The sequence below is a fragment of the Phalangium opilio genome, unplaced genomic scaffold (genome assembly GCF_054372755.1).
Source record: "Phalangium opilio isolate 3A_F unplaced genomic scaffold, DU_Popi_V2 ptg000011l_1, whole genome shotgun sequence".
NCBI classification, from domain to species: Eukaryota; Metazoa; Arthropoda; class Arachnida; order Opiliones; family Phalangiidae; genus Phalangium; species Phalangium opilio.
Window position 1 is genome coordinate 3,907,548 of NW_028324147.1, and position 16,779 is coordinate 3,924,326.

General features: G+C 41.0%; 2 protein-coding genes across 5 annotated transcripts; one reads left to right on the forward strand and one right to left on the reverse strand.

Moving 5' to 3' along the window:
- The first annotated feature begins 56 nt into the window (after positions 1 to 56).
- Positions 57 to 799, forward strand: LOC149709928 (translation machinery-associated protein 16). Its single transcript, XM_089858496.1, has one exon. The coding sequence runs from the start codon at positions 174 to 176 to the stop codon at positions 762 to 764; it is 591 nt and encodes a 196-aa protein (XP_089714622.1). The 5' UTR covers positions 57 to 173; the 3' UTR covers positions 765 to 799.
- Sf3b1 (splicing factor 3b subunit 1) lies at positions 786 to 15,878 on the reverse strand. 4 transcript variants are annotated; one of them, XM_089858418.1, is made up of 16 exons: positions 15,743 to 15,878; positions 15,586 to 15,651; positions 15,299 to 15,495; positions 15,130 to 15,225; positions 14,934 to 15,051; positions 10,771 to 10,844; positions 9,532 to 9,619; positions 9,333 to 9,445; positions 8,442 to 9,251; positions 8,103 to 8,384; positions 5,441 to 5,944; positions 5,219 to 5,365; positions 3,516 to 4,139; positions 2,383 to 2,927; positions 2,078 to 2,294; positions 786 to 1,342 (listed from the first exon to the last, which is right to left on the reverse strand). In XM_089858418.1, the coding sequence occupies exons 2-16, from the start codon at positions 15,611 to 15,613 to the stop codon at positions 1,184 to 1,186; spliced, it is 4,002 nt and encodes a 1,333-aa protein (XP_089714544.1). In that variant the 5' UTR covers positions 15,614 to 15,651; positions 15,743 to 15,878; the 3' UTR covers positions 786 to 1,183. The 4 variants fall into 4 exon arrangements, with proteins under 4 accessions (XP_089714544.1, XP_089714537.1, XP_089714541.1 ...); XM_089858411.1 differs by having other exon boundaries at positions 15,586 to 15,857; XM_089858415.1 differs by having other exon boundaries at positions 3,516 to 4,135; positions 5,215 to 5,365; positions 15,586 to 15,857.
- Between the last annotated feature and the right edge of the window lie 901 nt (positions 15,879 to 16,779).

Genomic DNA, 16,779 nt, shown 5'->3' on the forward strand with positions numbered 1-16,779 from the left:
GCTAGCCATCTAAAAGATTAAAAATGGCGTTTTTAAAGGGCAGATAAAGCTGTCTGCTATTATTGCAATGCCCACGTGGTTTCGAAGGCTTAGCGTGATTGTGACGTGCTTCACGTTTTGTTCTTTTCACATTAATTCAATTAGGAAGATAATTAAGACTTTTTAAAATAAAAATGCCTAAAGTTCAGAAAAAGAAGTTAACGAAGGAAAAATTAATTCACCCAAATAGTAGAAAAGCCCTTCAGCTTTCGAGAAAACAGTATCACGACACAAAACAGCAACGGAGAAAGGATGAAACCTCCGTTAAAGTTCAGTCGAAGCTCGATAAATTTCTATGGTTTCAAAAACAAATTATAGATGGAAATTACGTCGAAATGACCCCGACGATAATATACGAACTAATTAATAAATACTTGAAGAGATTTGACTTGGAACTTCAACAAATCCAAATCATTCAAAGTATCAGGAAACGTCAAGCTAGTCAACACATTGGTAGACAAGATAGCATTCGATTCACGATAGAGGGAGAGAAAGAACAATTCAACACCAACGGAATCGAACTTCCGGACTTTTTAAACAAAAGAAACTTTGAATTTTTCAAACTTTGGGATGGAAATCCCAACCAACTTAGCGCTTTAAAAAGCAAATGTTATTGTCGGAAACCTTTGGAAGATATGGTTAAAAAAGCGGAATGTAGGAATAATAAAAATAAAGGCGCTGAAACCTTTGATATATCGGGATTGTTCGATAATAAAATGGAATAATAATAAAGAATTAAATCAAAATTAGCCATGATAAATAGGTTTTTATTTAAGATTGTTGGTACAAACATCTTTTATACATACACATCGTAATCACCTTCGTAAAATGTTAATGCTAGAAATGATTGATCTACGTTCAAATAAAAAATAGTTCAATCAATGAATTAAAATTAATTGAATTTTTTCAAAAAAAATTAAATAACAAAATGAAGAGTCTTCTTCCGCTATTAATCATTCCAAGAGCAAAATCTAATTAATAATACACCTCTTCAATTCAAATTTACTATTCACCGTTTAAAGTTGGAATGGGGGGTGTTTGTATGTGTGTAATGACGATTTGTTTTGAACTATGTATTTACTGAAGATATCGTTTAACAAAGACAAAGCTACTAATATATTCTGAAAGTTCTATCTCGTTTATTTTATAAGACATAGTCAAGTTCATGACGAACAAAGTTATTTCTGGCATCATCGGGAACTCTCGGATATCCAGTGACAAGAGCATCTTGACCTCCGATATAAAGGGTGTTATAAATTTTCCAATACACGTCTCTTACCTTTCTCGCTGGATGGAAAAGACCCTGAAAACAAACAAAAACAATCCAAGAACATTAGTTGGGTTAGGTTAGCGGGCTTCAGACGAATCCGACTATTCCTCCCCCCATTTTTGGCGTCCCACCCAACCTGAGACGTTCCACAGTTAGCGCGCCTAATAGCCCCTTCCAAAAAGTTTTGAAAAAATGTTCTTCGTCTGAGTCAGTTCAGTTCTTCCTTCAAACAGGAAGTAGTTTCCAGGCATAGCCTAGTTCACAACCTAGATATGACGTCTTTTAGCTCCAAGTGCGCACGCGCGAAGAACTTAAACAACAAGATGCACAAGGCATGGATTAACTAACGCTAGGGATAGTTCGTTCCCCCAAAAAGATAACGCATGCACGTTCCAAACGCCCCCTAGCAGCAGCTACTATCCCTAACAGGAAGTTATAAGAAAATTGGACCAAATATCACGTGGCCTATGACGTCAAAATTGAAATACTGCCTAAATTGGGCAAAAACGATTTATTTTGCCGAGAGATGGCGCTATATCTACATCCGTTTTGGTCCAATAAATTGGGGGAATGAAGAGGGGAATCAAGGTATAATTCGGAACATGTAGTTGGCGATAGAATTACATGGGAAACCCAGTTAGTGAACAATCCCTAGCGTTAGTTAATCCATGCACAAGGCAGTCAAATTTTTGGAAGGGGCTATTCTCTCAGATTTCCCAAACTCCCCCTATCATCCTTGAAAATACCAGGTTTACAAATCTCCCTAACCTGTAAAGTATATTGAAGAATTTTGATTGGTCCGAGTGCCACTCTTAAACCTTCGACAGCTCCCATAAACGCCTGAACTAAATGAGGCGACGTTTCGAAAATATTTGGCCAGACATAATTGAGTAAATGTACTAAAGCATCTTCGCAACCAAAACCATAAACACCCAAAGACATATGTTGAATTGCGGCGCATGCTGTTTGTCTATGAACCAAATCTCTATAAAAAAAATAATAATTAAACAGAAACTTCATTAGTTTAAACTATAACTAATTCAATTTGATTTAATTTTAAGTTTTTAACTAACCTGTCCATTAAAGCATCCTCTAAGAGAGGCGTAACGGCGTATATATAATCTTTACCCATCTCTCCGATATATTCAAATAGAAACGACAATGATTTCAAAACTCCATTTTGAACATTCAACTCCGGTACACGGTATTCATTCATCAGTGCGGGTAAAACTGTGAATGGCGAACAAGTTTCGGCCACAATAGCGATGGCGACAGTTGTACAAACACGATTTTGTCTTTCTTGAACCCTCAAGTTGTTTAAAAGTGTGGCCAGGACATCGTGAGGACCAATAGCTTTTGCTATATAGCCAAAAGTGTTGACGGTGGCTCGTCTAATTGCTTTTTTATGAGCTTTCAAAAGTTCCAACAATTCGAAACAAATTCTCATCCATTCTCTAGCGGAAACGTATTCGGCTCCTCTATCAGCGATACGTCCAACCAAATCTATGCAATTTTCTTGCACTTTTTCGTGTCTGTTCTTCAAAATGGGTGTCAATCGAGGAAGGAGATCTTTTATCGGTGGAGTCATTTTATGCATTCCAATAACATTAACAATTCCCTGAAATTATAATTATAATTTTAATGCGATTTAAAACTTACTTAAAGGGAGGGTGAAGTAGAAAATCAAGTGATTTTTTATCGATTCTTCTACCAATTTTAAGACCAGTCTGCATATAGTGAAACATTCAGGAAATACCAGTTCCGAATGATTTTAAAATTAATTCAAATTAGGTTCAGATTTTAAGGATAATTTTAAACAAGGACTTCCAACCAATCACGTAACGCCCTGCCTTTTTGTTAACAAAATTCTCGTGGCACGTTCCGCGTTGAATGAAATTTATCACGAGATTTGATAAAATTAGGTGCGCGACGTGACAATCGTGACCACGCGAGACACGGAGCATGCGTGCCACGAGAATTTTGTTAACAAAAAGGCAGGGCGTTACGCGATTGGTTGGAAGTCCTTGTTTAAAATTATCCTTTAAATCTGAACCTAATTTGAAATAATTTTAAAATCATTCGGAGCTGGTATTTCCTGAATGTTTCACTATGCGGACTGGTCTTAAAATTAGTAGAAGAATCGATAAAAAATCTTAATCACTTGATTTTCTACTTCACCCTCCCTTTAACCGCCATGGAACTTTACCTTGAGCGCTCCCAAAATGGATCCAAGGACTTCGGGGTATTCTTCTCCCAAGTATTCGTACAAAACGACACCCAAATGTCCCATAAGTTTCTCTTCCTGACAAGTTTTCATGACAACGGCGATTCTGGAGATCAAATCAGCCGCTTGTTGACGAACTTTAGCGGATTTATTATTCAACCTCCATAAAATGGTACCGCAAATTTGTGGCAAATAAGGTTTAACCCTTTTTCCAAGGGCATTAACGATGGTACCGAATCCATTCAACATGACCATATCTTCCGTCGTTTGTTCTTGGAAAGCGTATAAAATTCCGTCAATCAATTGTTCTTCGAGTCGCGAATCGATATCGGCGGCTCCCAAGTTGGCCATTATCTTCTCGATAGTTTCCATAACCATTTTACGATACTGTTCATTTTCATCTTTCAAGTCATCAACGATACGATGGATTATTTCAGCGGCTCCAACTTTATTGGCGATTTCAACGGTGGTATCGACTAATTGACGATAATTACGACGATCCAACGCCATGCGATGGTTCCAAAAGTGTTTAAAGAAGTGCGGTAAGACTTCTTCTTTGATGTACTGAGGTTCGACACCATCTGTGGCGCAACATTGCTTTACTACCTATAATTTAAAATAACATTATTATTTAGCAGTGGTGTGCGAGTCCCGTTTTTTCGGTTTCGAGCCGAGTCCGAGTATCGAAACTAATTTCTTATCGAGTATCGAGCCGAGTCCGAGTATCGAAACTAATTTCTTATCGAGTATCGAGCCGAGTCCGAGTATCGAAACTAATTTCTTATCGAGTATCGAGCCGAGTCCGAGTATCGAAACTAATTTCTTATCGAGTATCGAGCCGAGTCCGAGTATCGAAACTAATTTCTTATCGAGTATCGAGCCGAGTCCGAGTATCGAAACTAATTTCTTATCGAGTATCGAGCCGAGTCCGAGTATCGAAACTAATTTCTTATCGAGTATCGAGCCGAGTCCGAGTATCGAAACTAATTTCTTATCGAGTATCGAGCCGAGTCCGAGTATCGAAACTAATTTCTTATCGAGTATCGAGCCGAGTCCGAGTATCGAAACTAATTTCTTATCGAGTATCGAGCCGAGTCCGAGTATCGAAACTAATTTCTTATCGAGTATCGAGCCGAGTCCGAGTATCGAAACTAATTTCTTATAGAGTATCGAGCCGAGTCCGAGTATCGAAACTAATTTCTTATAGAGTATCGAGCCGAGTCCGAGTATCGAAACTAATTTCTTATCGAGTATCGAGCCGAGTCTCAAAAATACTTTCGAGTATCGAGTATTTAGATAGGTCAAATTTTTGGTTCTTTCGAGTACTAATTATCGAGTCTCAAATATTGACTTGTCGAGTAGCAATTTTGTAAATTTCTTGAAAATAACGAAGATGTTCAATTATCTAACATCTAACTAGTTCAAAAAGATTGTTAGTGATCAATTAAACATTGAACGGGTGATTTTCAAAATAAATGATCATGAACTCATCGTCTGCTATAGTTGTAAGCCTCGGACTCGAGTATTTAAGATGTTAAAAAGCTACTCGAATCTGTCTCGAGTATCTCAATGCGTTGTTATCGAGTATCGAGTCGAGTATTCGGCTAGATACTCGAACTTAACGAGTACTCGCACACCCCTGTTATTAATCCCTAATAATATTAAATATTTTTATTAAAACTTGCCTTTAAGACAATTTTCTTCATTTCTTCATCAGGAGACTGAAACTCTCGAATCAAGATCAACATCACTTCTCTCGTATAGTAGTTAGCGTACTCGGCATCCATAAGCGGGATTAGATAACCAATTGCTTTTAAAAACGCGGCCAAACCCTAAATTAAGATAACAAAATTAATTAATATTAATTAATGTAGGCCTAAATTTAAACTAGATCGAGTTCAACTCACTTTTCCTCTGTGGGTTCGAATACCTTTCCATAAAGGTTTCAATACACTATCAAAAGACTCGATACCGTAAGGCGTAGCGGCTTCGGCCAAAGCGGCAAGAGCCAAGGCGGTAATAGTTCGAACTTTCTGTTGTTCGTCAACTAATCCGTGTTCGATAATTTCAACCAAACTTCTAAGATGAGGAAGGATGGCGCAACCCATAAGGATAGCGATCTGTTGGACAATTTTGATGCCCGTATGACGAGCTTGCCACGATTTCTTGCTTCTGCAGACGGCTTTTAAGAAGGGTAAAAGTGACGGAATTCCCAAAGCAGACGCGACAACGGCGAAGGCTCTGGCTGTAGTGTTACGAACGTATTCGTCTATGTTGTCAATATCGGGTCTCATGGTGGAGATCATGGTAGCTAAACCAGCGGCTTTCGCCAAGTTAGAAATGATTTCTCGACCTTCGACACGAGCGTAATAATCCTCGTCAATAAGAAGAGGTTCAATAACCACAAGAATCTGTTTTGTGAAAGTAATTTAAGGATATATATTAGGAAAGGGAATGCAAGTACTCGCATGGTAGTCAGAGTCCGACGCGCGAGTAATCGCACGCGAGTCCGAGTTCGATCCGAGAGTACTCGCACGCGAGTCCGAGTTCGATCCGAGAGTACTCGCACGCGTGTCCGAGTTCGATCCGAGAGTACTCGAACGCGAGTCCGAGTTCGATCCGAGAGTACTCGAACGCGAGTCCGAGTTCGATCCGAGAGTACTCGAACGCGAGTCCGAGTTCGATCCGAGAGTACTCGCACGCGAGTCCGAGTTCGATGCTAGAGTACTCGCACGCGAGTCCGAGTTCGATCCGAGAGTACTCGCACGCGTGTCCGAGTTCGAGTTCGATCCGAGAGTACTCGCACGCGAGTCCGAGTTCGATCCGAGAGTACTCGCACGCGAGTCCGAGTTCGATCCGAGAGTACTCGCACGCGAGTCCGAGTTCGATCCGAGAGTACTCGCACGCGTGTCCGAGTTCGATCCGAGAGTACTCGCACGCGTGTCCGAGTTCGATCCGAGAGTACTCGCACGCGTGTCCGAGTTCGATCCGAGAGTACTCGCACGCGTGTCCGAGTTCGATCCGAGAGTACTCGCACGCGAGTCCGAGTTCGATCCGAGAGTACTCGCACGCGAGTCCGAGTTCGATGCGAGAGTACTCGCACGCGTGTCCGAGTTCGATCCGAGAGTACTCGCACGCGTGTCCGAGTTCGATCTGAGAGTACTCGCACGCGTGTCCGAGTTCGATCCGAGAGTACTCGCACGCGAGTCCGAGTTCGATCCGAGAGTACTCGCACGCGAGTCCGAGTTCGATCCGAGAGTACTCGCACGCGTGTCCGAGTTCGATCCGAGAGTACTCGCACGCGTGTCCGAGTTCGATCCGAGAGTACTCGCACGCGTGTCCGAGTTCGATCCGAGAGTACTCGCACGCGTGTCCGAGTTCGATCCGAGAGTACTCGCACGCGTGTCCGAGTTCGATCCGAGAGTACTCGCACGCGTGTCCGAGTTCGATCCGAGAGTACTCGCACGCGTGTCCGAGTTCGATCCGAGAGTACTCGCACGCGAGTCCGAGTTCGATCCGAGAGTACTCGCACGCGTGTCCGAGTTCGATCCGAGAGTACTCGCACGCGTGTCCGAGTTCGATCCGAGAGTACTCGCACGCGTGTCCGAGTTCGATCCGAGAGTACTCGCACGCGTGTCCGAGTTCGATCCGAGAGTACTCGCACGCGAGTCCGAGTTCGATCCGAGAGTACTCGCACGCGAGTCCGAGTTCGATCCGAGAGTACTCGCACGCGTGTCCGAGTTCGATCCGAGAGTACTCGCACGCGTGTCCGAGTCCGATGCGCGAGTACTCGTACGCGAGTCCGAGTCCGATGCGCGAGTACTCGCACGCGAGTCCGAGTTCGATCCGAGAGTACTCGCACGCGAGTCCGAGTTCGATCCGAGAGTACTCGCACGCGAGTCCGAGTTCGATCCGAGAGTACTCGCACGCGAGTCCGAGTTCGATCCGAGAGTACTCGCACACGAGTCCGAGTTCGATCCGAGAGTACTCGCACGCGTGTCCGAGTTCGATCCGAGAGTACTCGCACGCGTGTCCGAGTTCGATGCGAGAGTACTCGCACGCGTGTCCGAGTTCGATCCGAAGGTACTCGCACGCGAGTCCGAGTTCGATCCGAGAGTACTCGCACGCGAGTCCGAGTTCGATCCGAGAGTACTCGCACGCGAGTCCGAGTTCGATCCGAGAGTACTCGCACGCGAGTCCGAGTTCGATCCGAGAGTACTCGCACGCGAGTCCGAGTCCGATCCGAGAGTACTCGCACGCGAGTCCGAGTTCGATCCGAGAGTACTCGCACGCGAGTCCGAGTTCGATCCGAGAGTACTCGCACGCGAGTCCGAGTTCGATCCGAGAGTACTCGCACGCGAGTCCGAGTTCGATCCGAGAGTACTCGCACGCGAGTCCGAGTTCGATCCGAGAGTACTCGCACGCGAGTCCGAGTCCGATCCGAGAGTACTCGCACGCGTGTCCGAGTCCGATCCGAAACTACTCGCACGCGAATCCGAGTCCGACGCGCGTGTACTCGCACGCGAATCCGAGTCCGATGCATGCGACTAGCTTTAAAATATATCATACCTTGTGAACGTAGGGACGAACTAAATCGTCCAATTTGTATAGAATCCGATCAATAACTTTGACGAGTAAATGTCTTTCTTGATCTTCCAAAGTGGGGGACATAAGCAAAGGTAGAATTTGATTGAAAAGAGCGCCAGCCCCAAATTCTCGGGCTTTATCGGTGATTTGACGTAAAGCGGCTTTTCTCATTGGCGGAGTTCCATTCTTAATCTTAAGCAATAGTTTCATGATCTTCCTTTCTTTCTGTTCCTCGGGAGCTAAACTTTCTTCATCAACATCGGACTAAAATTAAAATAAAAGTTAGTTTAAACCAGTAAACTTTAAATTTAATTAACTCACGAGTAATTTGTCAAAGTATTGAATATCCTCGGGTTTCAAGGGTGGCAGATTTCCTTTGGGTTGCGTATCCATAACCTTCAATGGTTCTTCCTTTTGAAAGAAAAACCCGGCATTTGTTCCGCCAATAGGAGTAGGAGTCGCGGCTAATTTTCTAGCCGGAGTTCTGATTGGAACGTAACCAGCGGGTGGCGCCAACACTTTATATCCAGGCGGGAACATAGATTCCAGTTCATCGTCGCTTAATGGTCTGTTTCTTTCATCAATCTCTCGTTCCCAACGATAAGCTTGAAGTTGTTCGGGCGTCATGGCCATAATATGACCGGGAGTCGGAGTTGCCATTCCCATGGCTTTGGCTCCAGTTGGAGTCACGGCGCTCGGAGTCATTGGGGTCATTGGCGTCATGGGTGTCATGTTTGAAGGAGTTTGAGGGGTAGCGTTTCCAAGCTGGGAAACCGGGGTCTCATCCCATCTTGACCTTCTTTTACTAGCTCCCGGTGTTGGAGTTTCTTGAATCAAATCAGTTCCTCCTCTATCAGTCCTTGGAGTTTCAGCCCATCCACTTCCGTGTCCCGGAGTTTCCCTATCAGTTTTTGGTGTTTCATCCCATCTATTCTTTCTGGCGCTTGGAGTTCCTCCTCCTCCTTTATGTCCTGGAGTTTCGTGTCCGGGGGTTGTAGCTCCTGGTGTGGCGTGACCGGGAGTAGCTTCCCACATTCGAGTACTTTGGCCCGGAGTTGCGCCTGGGGTTTCAGCGCCTTTTGGAAGTCTACCAGGGGTTTCATCCCATCTAGTTTGAGATGGTGTTTGCGCCTGCAATAAAAAAAACAGAAAATAATAGGTTAGAAACCCTGCTATTTTACCTTTAAGAGAGAGAGAGAGGGATAGAATTACTTCGGCAACGTCCCAACTTGAAGACCCAATCTTTTTCTTTGGGGCAGTTGAGCCTGGAGTTTCATCACCTCCACCTGTGGCTTGATCCCAACGCCTTTTTTTAGCCGCTGCAGCTAAAGTAATTAATTAAGAAGCAAATCTTTTATTAGATGAAAATCCAAGCCAAGTTAAAGACAATATGAGTCATAAGAAAATTTACCAGCAGTTGCTTTGCTAGCATCTCCGTTAGATACCGCTTTCAGATCACCAGTTTTGGCTTTATCGACTAGTTTCTTTCGTAGTTCAACCTGATATAGTAAAAAAATATATAATATAAGCAATGCTTCTTAAAGGGAGGGTGAAGTAGAAAATCAAGTGATTTTTATCGATTCTTCTACTAATTATAAGACCAGTCTGCATAGTTAGTGAAACATTCAGGAAATACCAGCTCCGAATGATTTTAAAATTATTTCAAATTAGGTTCAGATTTTAAGGATAATTTTAAACAAGGACTGCCGACCAACCGCGTAATGCTATGCCTTTTTGTTAACAAAATTCTCGTGGCACGCATGCTCCGTGTTGAATGAAATTTATCACGAGATTTGATAAAATTAGGCGCGCGACGTGACAATCGTGGCTGGCGCGAGACACGGAGCATGCGTGCCACGAGAATTTTGTTAACAAAAAGGCAGGGCGTTACGCGATTGGTTGGAAGTCCTTTTTTAAAATTATCCTTTAAATCTGAACCTAATTTGAATATTAAAATCATTCGGAAACGGTATTTCCTGAATGTTTCACTATGCGGACTGGTCTTAAAGGGTATGGGAATTTACAATTTCATATCATATTTTAGCACGAAAGTGGTATTATATTACACTTTCAAGTCTCTACTTTCAAAATATAAAGTTTTTAATATAATTGAACCAAAGTTTCTATTTTTAAAATCCATTGGAAAATCACGAAAACTCAGCTTCGATATATAAATTATTTTGTCTTGTCAGCTTGTTCGGTTGGTTTATGACATCACACGGGGAGACCTATACGCCCGAGCGCGAGCGCGAGCTATACCCGTCTCGTGCTCTGTCTATGCTTTGATAGCGGAGAGAGTGGCACCATCTCGCGTGCGTGACGTCAAAAACAAGAAAACGTTGTAGCCTTTCTTAAAAACTTTTAAAAAGTGGATTTTAAATAATTTCATATGAAGCATTTTCAAATGCATATTGCCAAATAACTAGAAATCGGAGAATTAAAAGCTTGATATTTCTGAATTCACAGTAATTAATTCTATCTTTTGCTATATAAATCAGAGGTTTTTCAAACGAAGCTTCTCATACCCTTTAAAATTGGTAGAAGAATCGATAAAAAAAAATCACTTGATTTTCAACTTCACCCTCCCTTTAAGGGAAATGAGCGACGCTTCTTAAAGGGAAAAGAAAGATCAATTATAAAGATTACATACCTGATCTTTATTTAAAGCTTGCTCTCTCATAATAACTTGAAAAGTTCTGGATTGAGCATCGGGTGTTTTCCCACCTATAGTTCAATAAAAACAAAGAAAAAAAAGACCCAAAAGAAAGGGCCAGTCTTTATGAGAAAAAAGTGATACCGTTAAAGTTTTCCAACTTAACTTTTTTTCTCTCTCTCTTAAGACAAGCAATGCAATTTGAGACTAATTAATAAAATTGAAAATTCACATTGCTTAATTGATCAACAATTGCTTCGTCCTAAGAAATTTCTCTCAACTATTCATTTTACTTGAATTCATCCTTACTTAGAAAGCTCGTAATTTGACAACAATTAAGTGTAGTTATTAATTAATTAATTAATTTAAGTTTATCATGACAAAAGCCCAATCGTTAAAAATGATAAATAAGACTCAAAGGAAGCTTTCTGAATAAGGTTTCAAGTAAAACTGGAATCATTACTTGTTTCAAAACGATTTCTTTTCATTTCGGGGTTTACGCGCTAAGCAATTTTGTAACGAACGAATTTACGTTAAAATTAGAATAGAACAAGGGAATGATTCCAGTTTGGTATACGTACATTTGTGATCCACTACACATCTCCATCGGTAGTTGGATGTCTGGATAGTGCAAAACTCCTAGAAATAGTCTCTTTCATTAGTAATTTTTGTTCCGACTCGCACACATACATTCTCGTACACACTTTTTCCCCAAAAAACAATCGGAAAGAGGAGAAATAAAAGCTGTTTTTTGTTTTTTTGTTTTTTTATGGGCGTAATTTCTTAATAAACCGATTGTTTTTTGACATAATCTTAATAATTAACCACCAACCAAACCCAGCGGAAAATAAATCTATTTCGAGCACTTGAGGAATCAATTTGGTATCAAGAAATGACAACACTGTTCTTGAAAGTACATCGTCAATGTTCTAAACTATCTAAACTTTTCTAATTTAAAAGTCTTTTTTTTTTATTTTTCGAGTCTCCGACCCGTTATGGCTGGCTAACCTAACTAATCCTAACCATCCATCGCGATTCCCCCTTTTTTTTAAAAACTGGTTGAGAAAAGGTGATACGCTCGCCGTTGACAGGTTACCTTAAGAGACGGTGCTCCCAAGCTTGAGGAGAGAAATTGAACGACACCAATTAGTTTCGGACTTCTGATTTGGGGATATTTTCAGGGTTGGCAAGTTTTTGCCAGGGGTGGAAAAAACCGCGGTTTTTACCTGGTAAAAACCGGGTGGCAAAAACTAATTTTTCCGCGGTTTTTACCGCGCGGTTTAAACCAGGTTAAAACCGGTGGCAAAAACCATTTTTTCCGCGGTTTTTTCCACTTTTTAAGGTTTTTTCCAGTTGCTATGTGAAGTATTTGACTAATTATTCGTTAAATATTCGCGAAAAACCTGGCAAATTTGAATACTAAAAATTTAATAGAGTAATAACCACCTCAAATTTAAAAATTAAAAATACTATTGTTATTTTTCTAACATAACAATAACAAACATCACGAAAATGCACTTAAAACTCGCTAGTTTACCACTTTGTAACCATGAATTTAGTTTTTGCCGGTTTTTTCCGTTTTTGCCGGTTTTTACCGGTTTTTTCCACGTGTCCCGGCAAAAACTAGTTTTTGCCGGGTTTTTGCCAACCCTGGATATTTTTGGTTTGTTATCATTATTTGTTTTTATTTATTTTTGTTTATTTGTTTGTTTGTGAACTTACTTTCATAAAAACTAGTAATAGTAAAATATTACAGGATTTTTATTTGAAATCGTTAACTATGGTAATACCCCTGCCCATATATATCATTCACACACGCTCTCTCACTCATTTCAATTTCTAACACTCACAATAGTAGCAAAAGCATATATATTTGGGCAATATCATTAAATTTTAAACGCTTAATACGTAATGTAATGTAATAGTTTTCGGGCTAGAAGGATTGATACCATCCATTTACACTGCAGGATTCTAGGGTACTTGGAGGACAAAGCGCAGTACCAAAAGGAAGTACCCTGGGATCCTGGTGTGTAAATGGTATCAATCGTAATAGTTTTGAAAACCTTGTATACCGCGCCCGATTATATTTTTAAGGCATTTGTTAAGACGTAAGTACCGAATTTCACGCCATTTTTAGGCAAACACGAATGATATAACCCAAATATATTGCAATATCTTTGCAAATTTCAATGGCATTTTGGCAATTATTGATAGTGTATCTATAGTATTATATATAGTGCGCAGACAAGTGTTGCCAGTCATTTGTGAGTGCAATTCAACCGCTAAAGCCTATCTACAACAGACTCGAAAGTTCGTAGAATTCTGTTCGAACCCTGGAGTGCAGTTAAAAGGCAAGAAACGGAGGAGGAAATCGGAATCGGTTCTTTTACATCTAGACCTTTAAGTTTAAACTAAGGATGTGCGGGTACCAGTTACCCGAAAATTACCCGTTCGGGTACCCGAAAGTGACCGAAAATACCCCCCCCCCCTTGTTACCCGTGTCAAGCTGAAACAGGTTGTCCTGTTATTCGCGGGTTGAAAAATAGGAATCAGAGGTGAAAGGGGGACCACCCACTTTCTAGTTTAGAAGGAATCCGAATCTCTAAGAATGCCGAAATATGGTGAAATACTGTTTCAAGGTGAAATTGAGTTCACATACGGGACGCGTTCTGTGGTATTTCTGAGACAGACTAGAACCACAATGAGCGACACACTTGACATATGAAATCTATATCATCCCATTGCCAGTATCATGTGTTGAAATAAGACTAAGCATTAAGAAGTGGAAAGCGGAACCAACAAGGCAACAAAGCTAAAGAAATTGAGAAACACCCTACATTGTGTGCTAGATTAAGACTTATTTTCGGTACCCATCCATAACTATTCGGGTGTAGTTTTTAAGACCGCCAGCGACTATTAACACCCGATTGCGACTTTAAACACCCGCCAGCGACATTAAACAACCGCCAGCGACTTTAAACACCCGCCAGCGACTTTAAACACCCGCCAGCGACTTTAAACACCCGCCAGCGACATTAAACAGCCGCCAGCGACATTAAACACCCGCCAGCGACATTAAACACCCGCCAGCGACATTAAACAACCGCCAGCGACATTAAACAACCGCCAGCGACATTAAACAACCGCCAGCGACTTTAAACACCCGCCAGCGACTTTAAACACCCGCCAGCGACTTTAAACACCCGCCAGCGACGTTTAAACACCCGCCAGCGACGTTTAAACACCCGCCAGCGACGTTCAAACACCCGCCAGCGACGTTTAAACACCCGCCAGCGACGTTTAAACACCCGCCAGCGACGTTTAAACACCCGCCAGCGACGTTTAAACACCCGATTGCAACGTTTAAACACCCGATTTCGACCTTTAAACACCCGATTTCGACCTTTAAACACCCGATTTCGACCTTTAAACACCCGATTTCGACCTTTAAACACCCGATTTCGACCTTTAAACATCCGATTTCGACCTTTAAACACCCGATTTCGACCTTTAAACACCCGATTTCGACCTTTAAACACCCGATTTCGACCTTTAAACACCCGATTTCGACCTTTAAACACCCGATTTCGACCTTTAAACACCCGATTGCGACCTTTAAACACCCGCCTGCAACTTTTAACACCAGACTGTTATGGGGCAACCATTTTCAGTTAAGCCTAATTAGTAATTACCCAAATCCTACCCATACTGGGGAACTGATTTGAAATTTAAAATTAGCTACCCACACACCCCTAGTTTAAATCATAAATATGAACAACTCTCAGTTTGTGCCAATGTAATTTGCAAAGATTATTGGAAAAAAAAAATAAAAACACCCCAGACAGGTCTTAAAAGACTGATATAACATAACATTATCTATGACTGTCATTAATTAAAATATTTAACATATTACATCCCTCATTACATTAATTGGCAATCTAATATCGATATCAGTCTTTAAAGGTGGACAAACTGTTTTTTTAATAATTAACATTTTTAAAGCGGGGTTTGAAACTGCACAAACCACATATTTTCTTAAAAACTTATTGAAAAATTTGATTGCGCAATTTCAAAAGCAAAATTTAACACAATGACATTCAATAATAAATAAGGAAGGCTCAGGCATATGGGAATTAATAAACTGAAACAAAGGTACAAACCATCAGCAAAAGGATCAACACGTTCTGGAGAGATCATCATCTTCCTTCTTTGAGCACGATATTCATCCTCACGATCGGCAATCCTAGGGACTCTGTGTTCACTGAAAGGATCATAACCCTAGGATGCAAATAACAAGGTGCAAATATTGTAAACACGATTTTTAAATCATTTTAAGCTTTGAAATAAGTTCCATACCTTATCTTTGGTTGCCATTTCAGTTATAAAATTGGTAGGAGCAGTGTATGTTGCCCTCTTGTTGTTCATAAGTGTGCTAGGTTCGTAATCATCATCCTACAAGAATTTGGAAGGAAATTAAAGACTTAAACTTATTGCGAGTTTAAATTTATATAATTTTGAGACTTACATCAGCGTCAGCTTCATCGTTAGCGGCGATGGAGGTGACATATCCTTCAAATTTGCTTTTAACACTTCCGTAAATATCCTCATCCATAAATGAGCCCAAATTGGCATCAAGTGGTACACCCTCGCCATTCTCGGTATTTTCAGGTTGACTTACGGGTTTTTTAACCTGTTGAAGCTCCCGCACTTGAGCTTCGATCTCTGTAAAAACGTTTGTTTTGTTAATTACCTTACTTACGTAACAAAATTGGTTTACAAATACACAAGAAGAAAAAGTTTACAAAGGCTTACCTTCGTGCGTTTTTGGGGCTGCCTCCATTTTTGCTTATATGTTTGTTTCCTAGGCCAAGGCCTAGCCTAAAATAGTTTTAATTGTATTTTTAAACTTATATTCTTCTCACAAATATCGCTTGAATACAACGACAGGAACCACTTATTGATTATTCACCTGTTTTTGATAAATACTTATATTATTTTGATAATAAAACCGTCAAATAACTACGATAAATTGCAACGCGGTACAAGGATAATGGCGTCCGAATTTCGGAAAATTCAGAACCTAAAAATTGCGCAGGCGCAGAAAGTAATAACATGTCTGACGTCATAAGCTCGATCAAAGTTCTTTATAAGAATGGTGCTGCCATCTGTGAAATAATGGAAGAACTAAAAATGGGAAAAAAATTACTTACCGTAAGGTGCTGCCACCTATGAATCAGTAAAAGAACTAAAAATGGAAAAAATTTATTTACCGTAAGGTGCTGTCACCTATTAATAAGTCAAAGAACTAAAAATGGAAAATTTTTTTTACCGTAAGGTGCTGCCACCTATGAATCAGTCAAAGAACTAAAAATTAAATAATACTAGTCCACAGCCAACTCTATCACGCTTTGGCTGCACCCGTTCGTAAATCTATATCTATATAAATCAAAGTCCTGACTGACTGACTGACTGACTGACTGACAGACTGACTGACTGATAATCAACGCCCAGCCCAAACCGCTTGCCCTAGAAGGCTGAAAATTTGCAGGAACGTTACTCATACGTAGTAGGCGCGTACTAAGAAAGATTTTTCCAATCCACCGCCATCTTAAAAAATGGCGCCCAGAAATGTAAAAGTTGCGCGTTTCAACCGATTTCACAAATATTTAGTACACTGGTTTCCTTTAACCTATAGACGGGCTGAATGGTCCTTCGGGCTCGATTTTTGCCATCTTTTTAAATGGTGGCAAAAACTTAAAAACCCTTCTGTATGGAATAATGTCCGCGTGAAAAGTAATAAAAATGTACCGACGGGCTGACGGGCAGCGCCGAGTGCCTTTGCACCTAGGGTGCTACAAAAATATTAGTCATCAGTAAGATCTACCCTTCCTTTATAACTTTTTGATGGAAGTTCTTATTACACGCGAGCGACGCCGCGGGTAACAGCTAGTAAAATATAAAATCTGAAATCTATAAGCTATTAAAAAATAAGCAAATTTATATGAA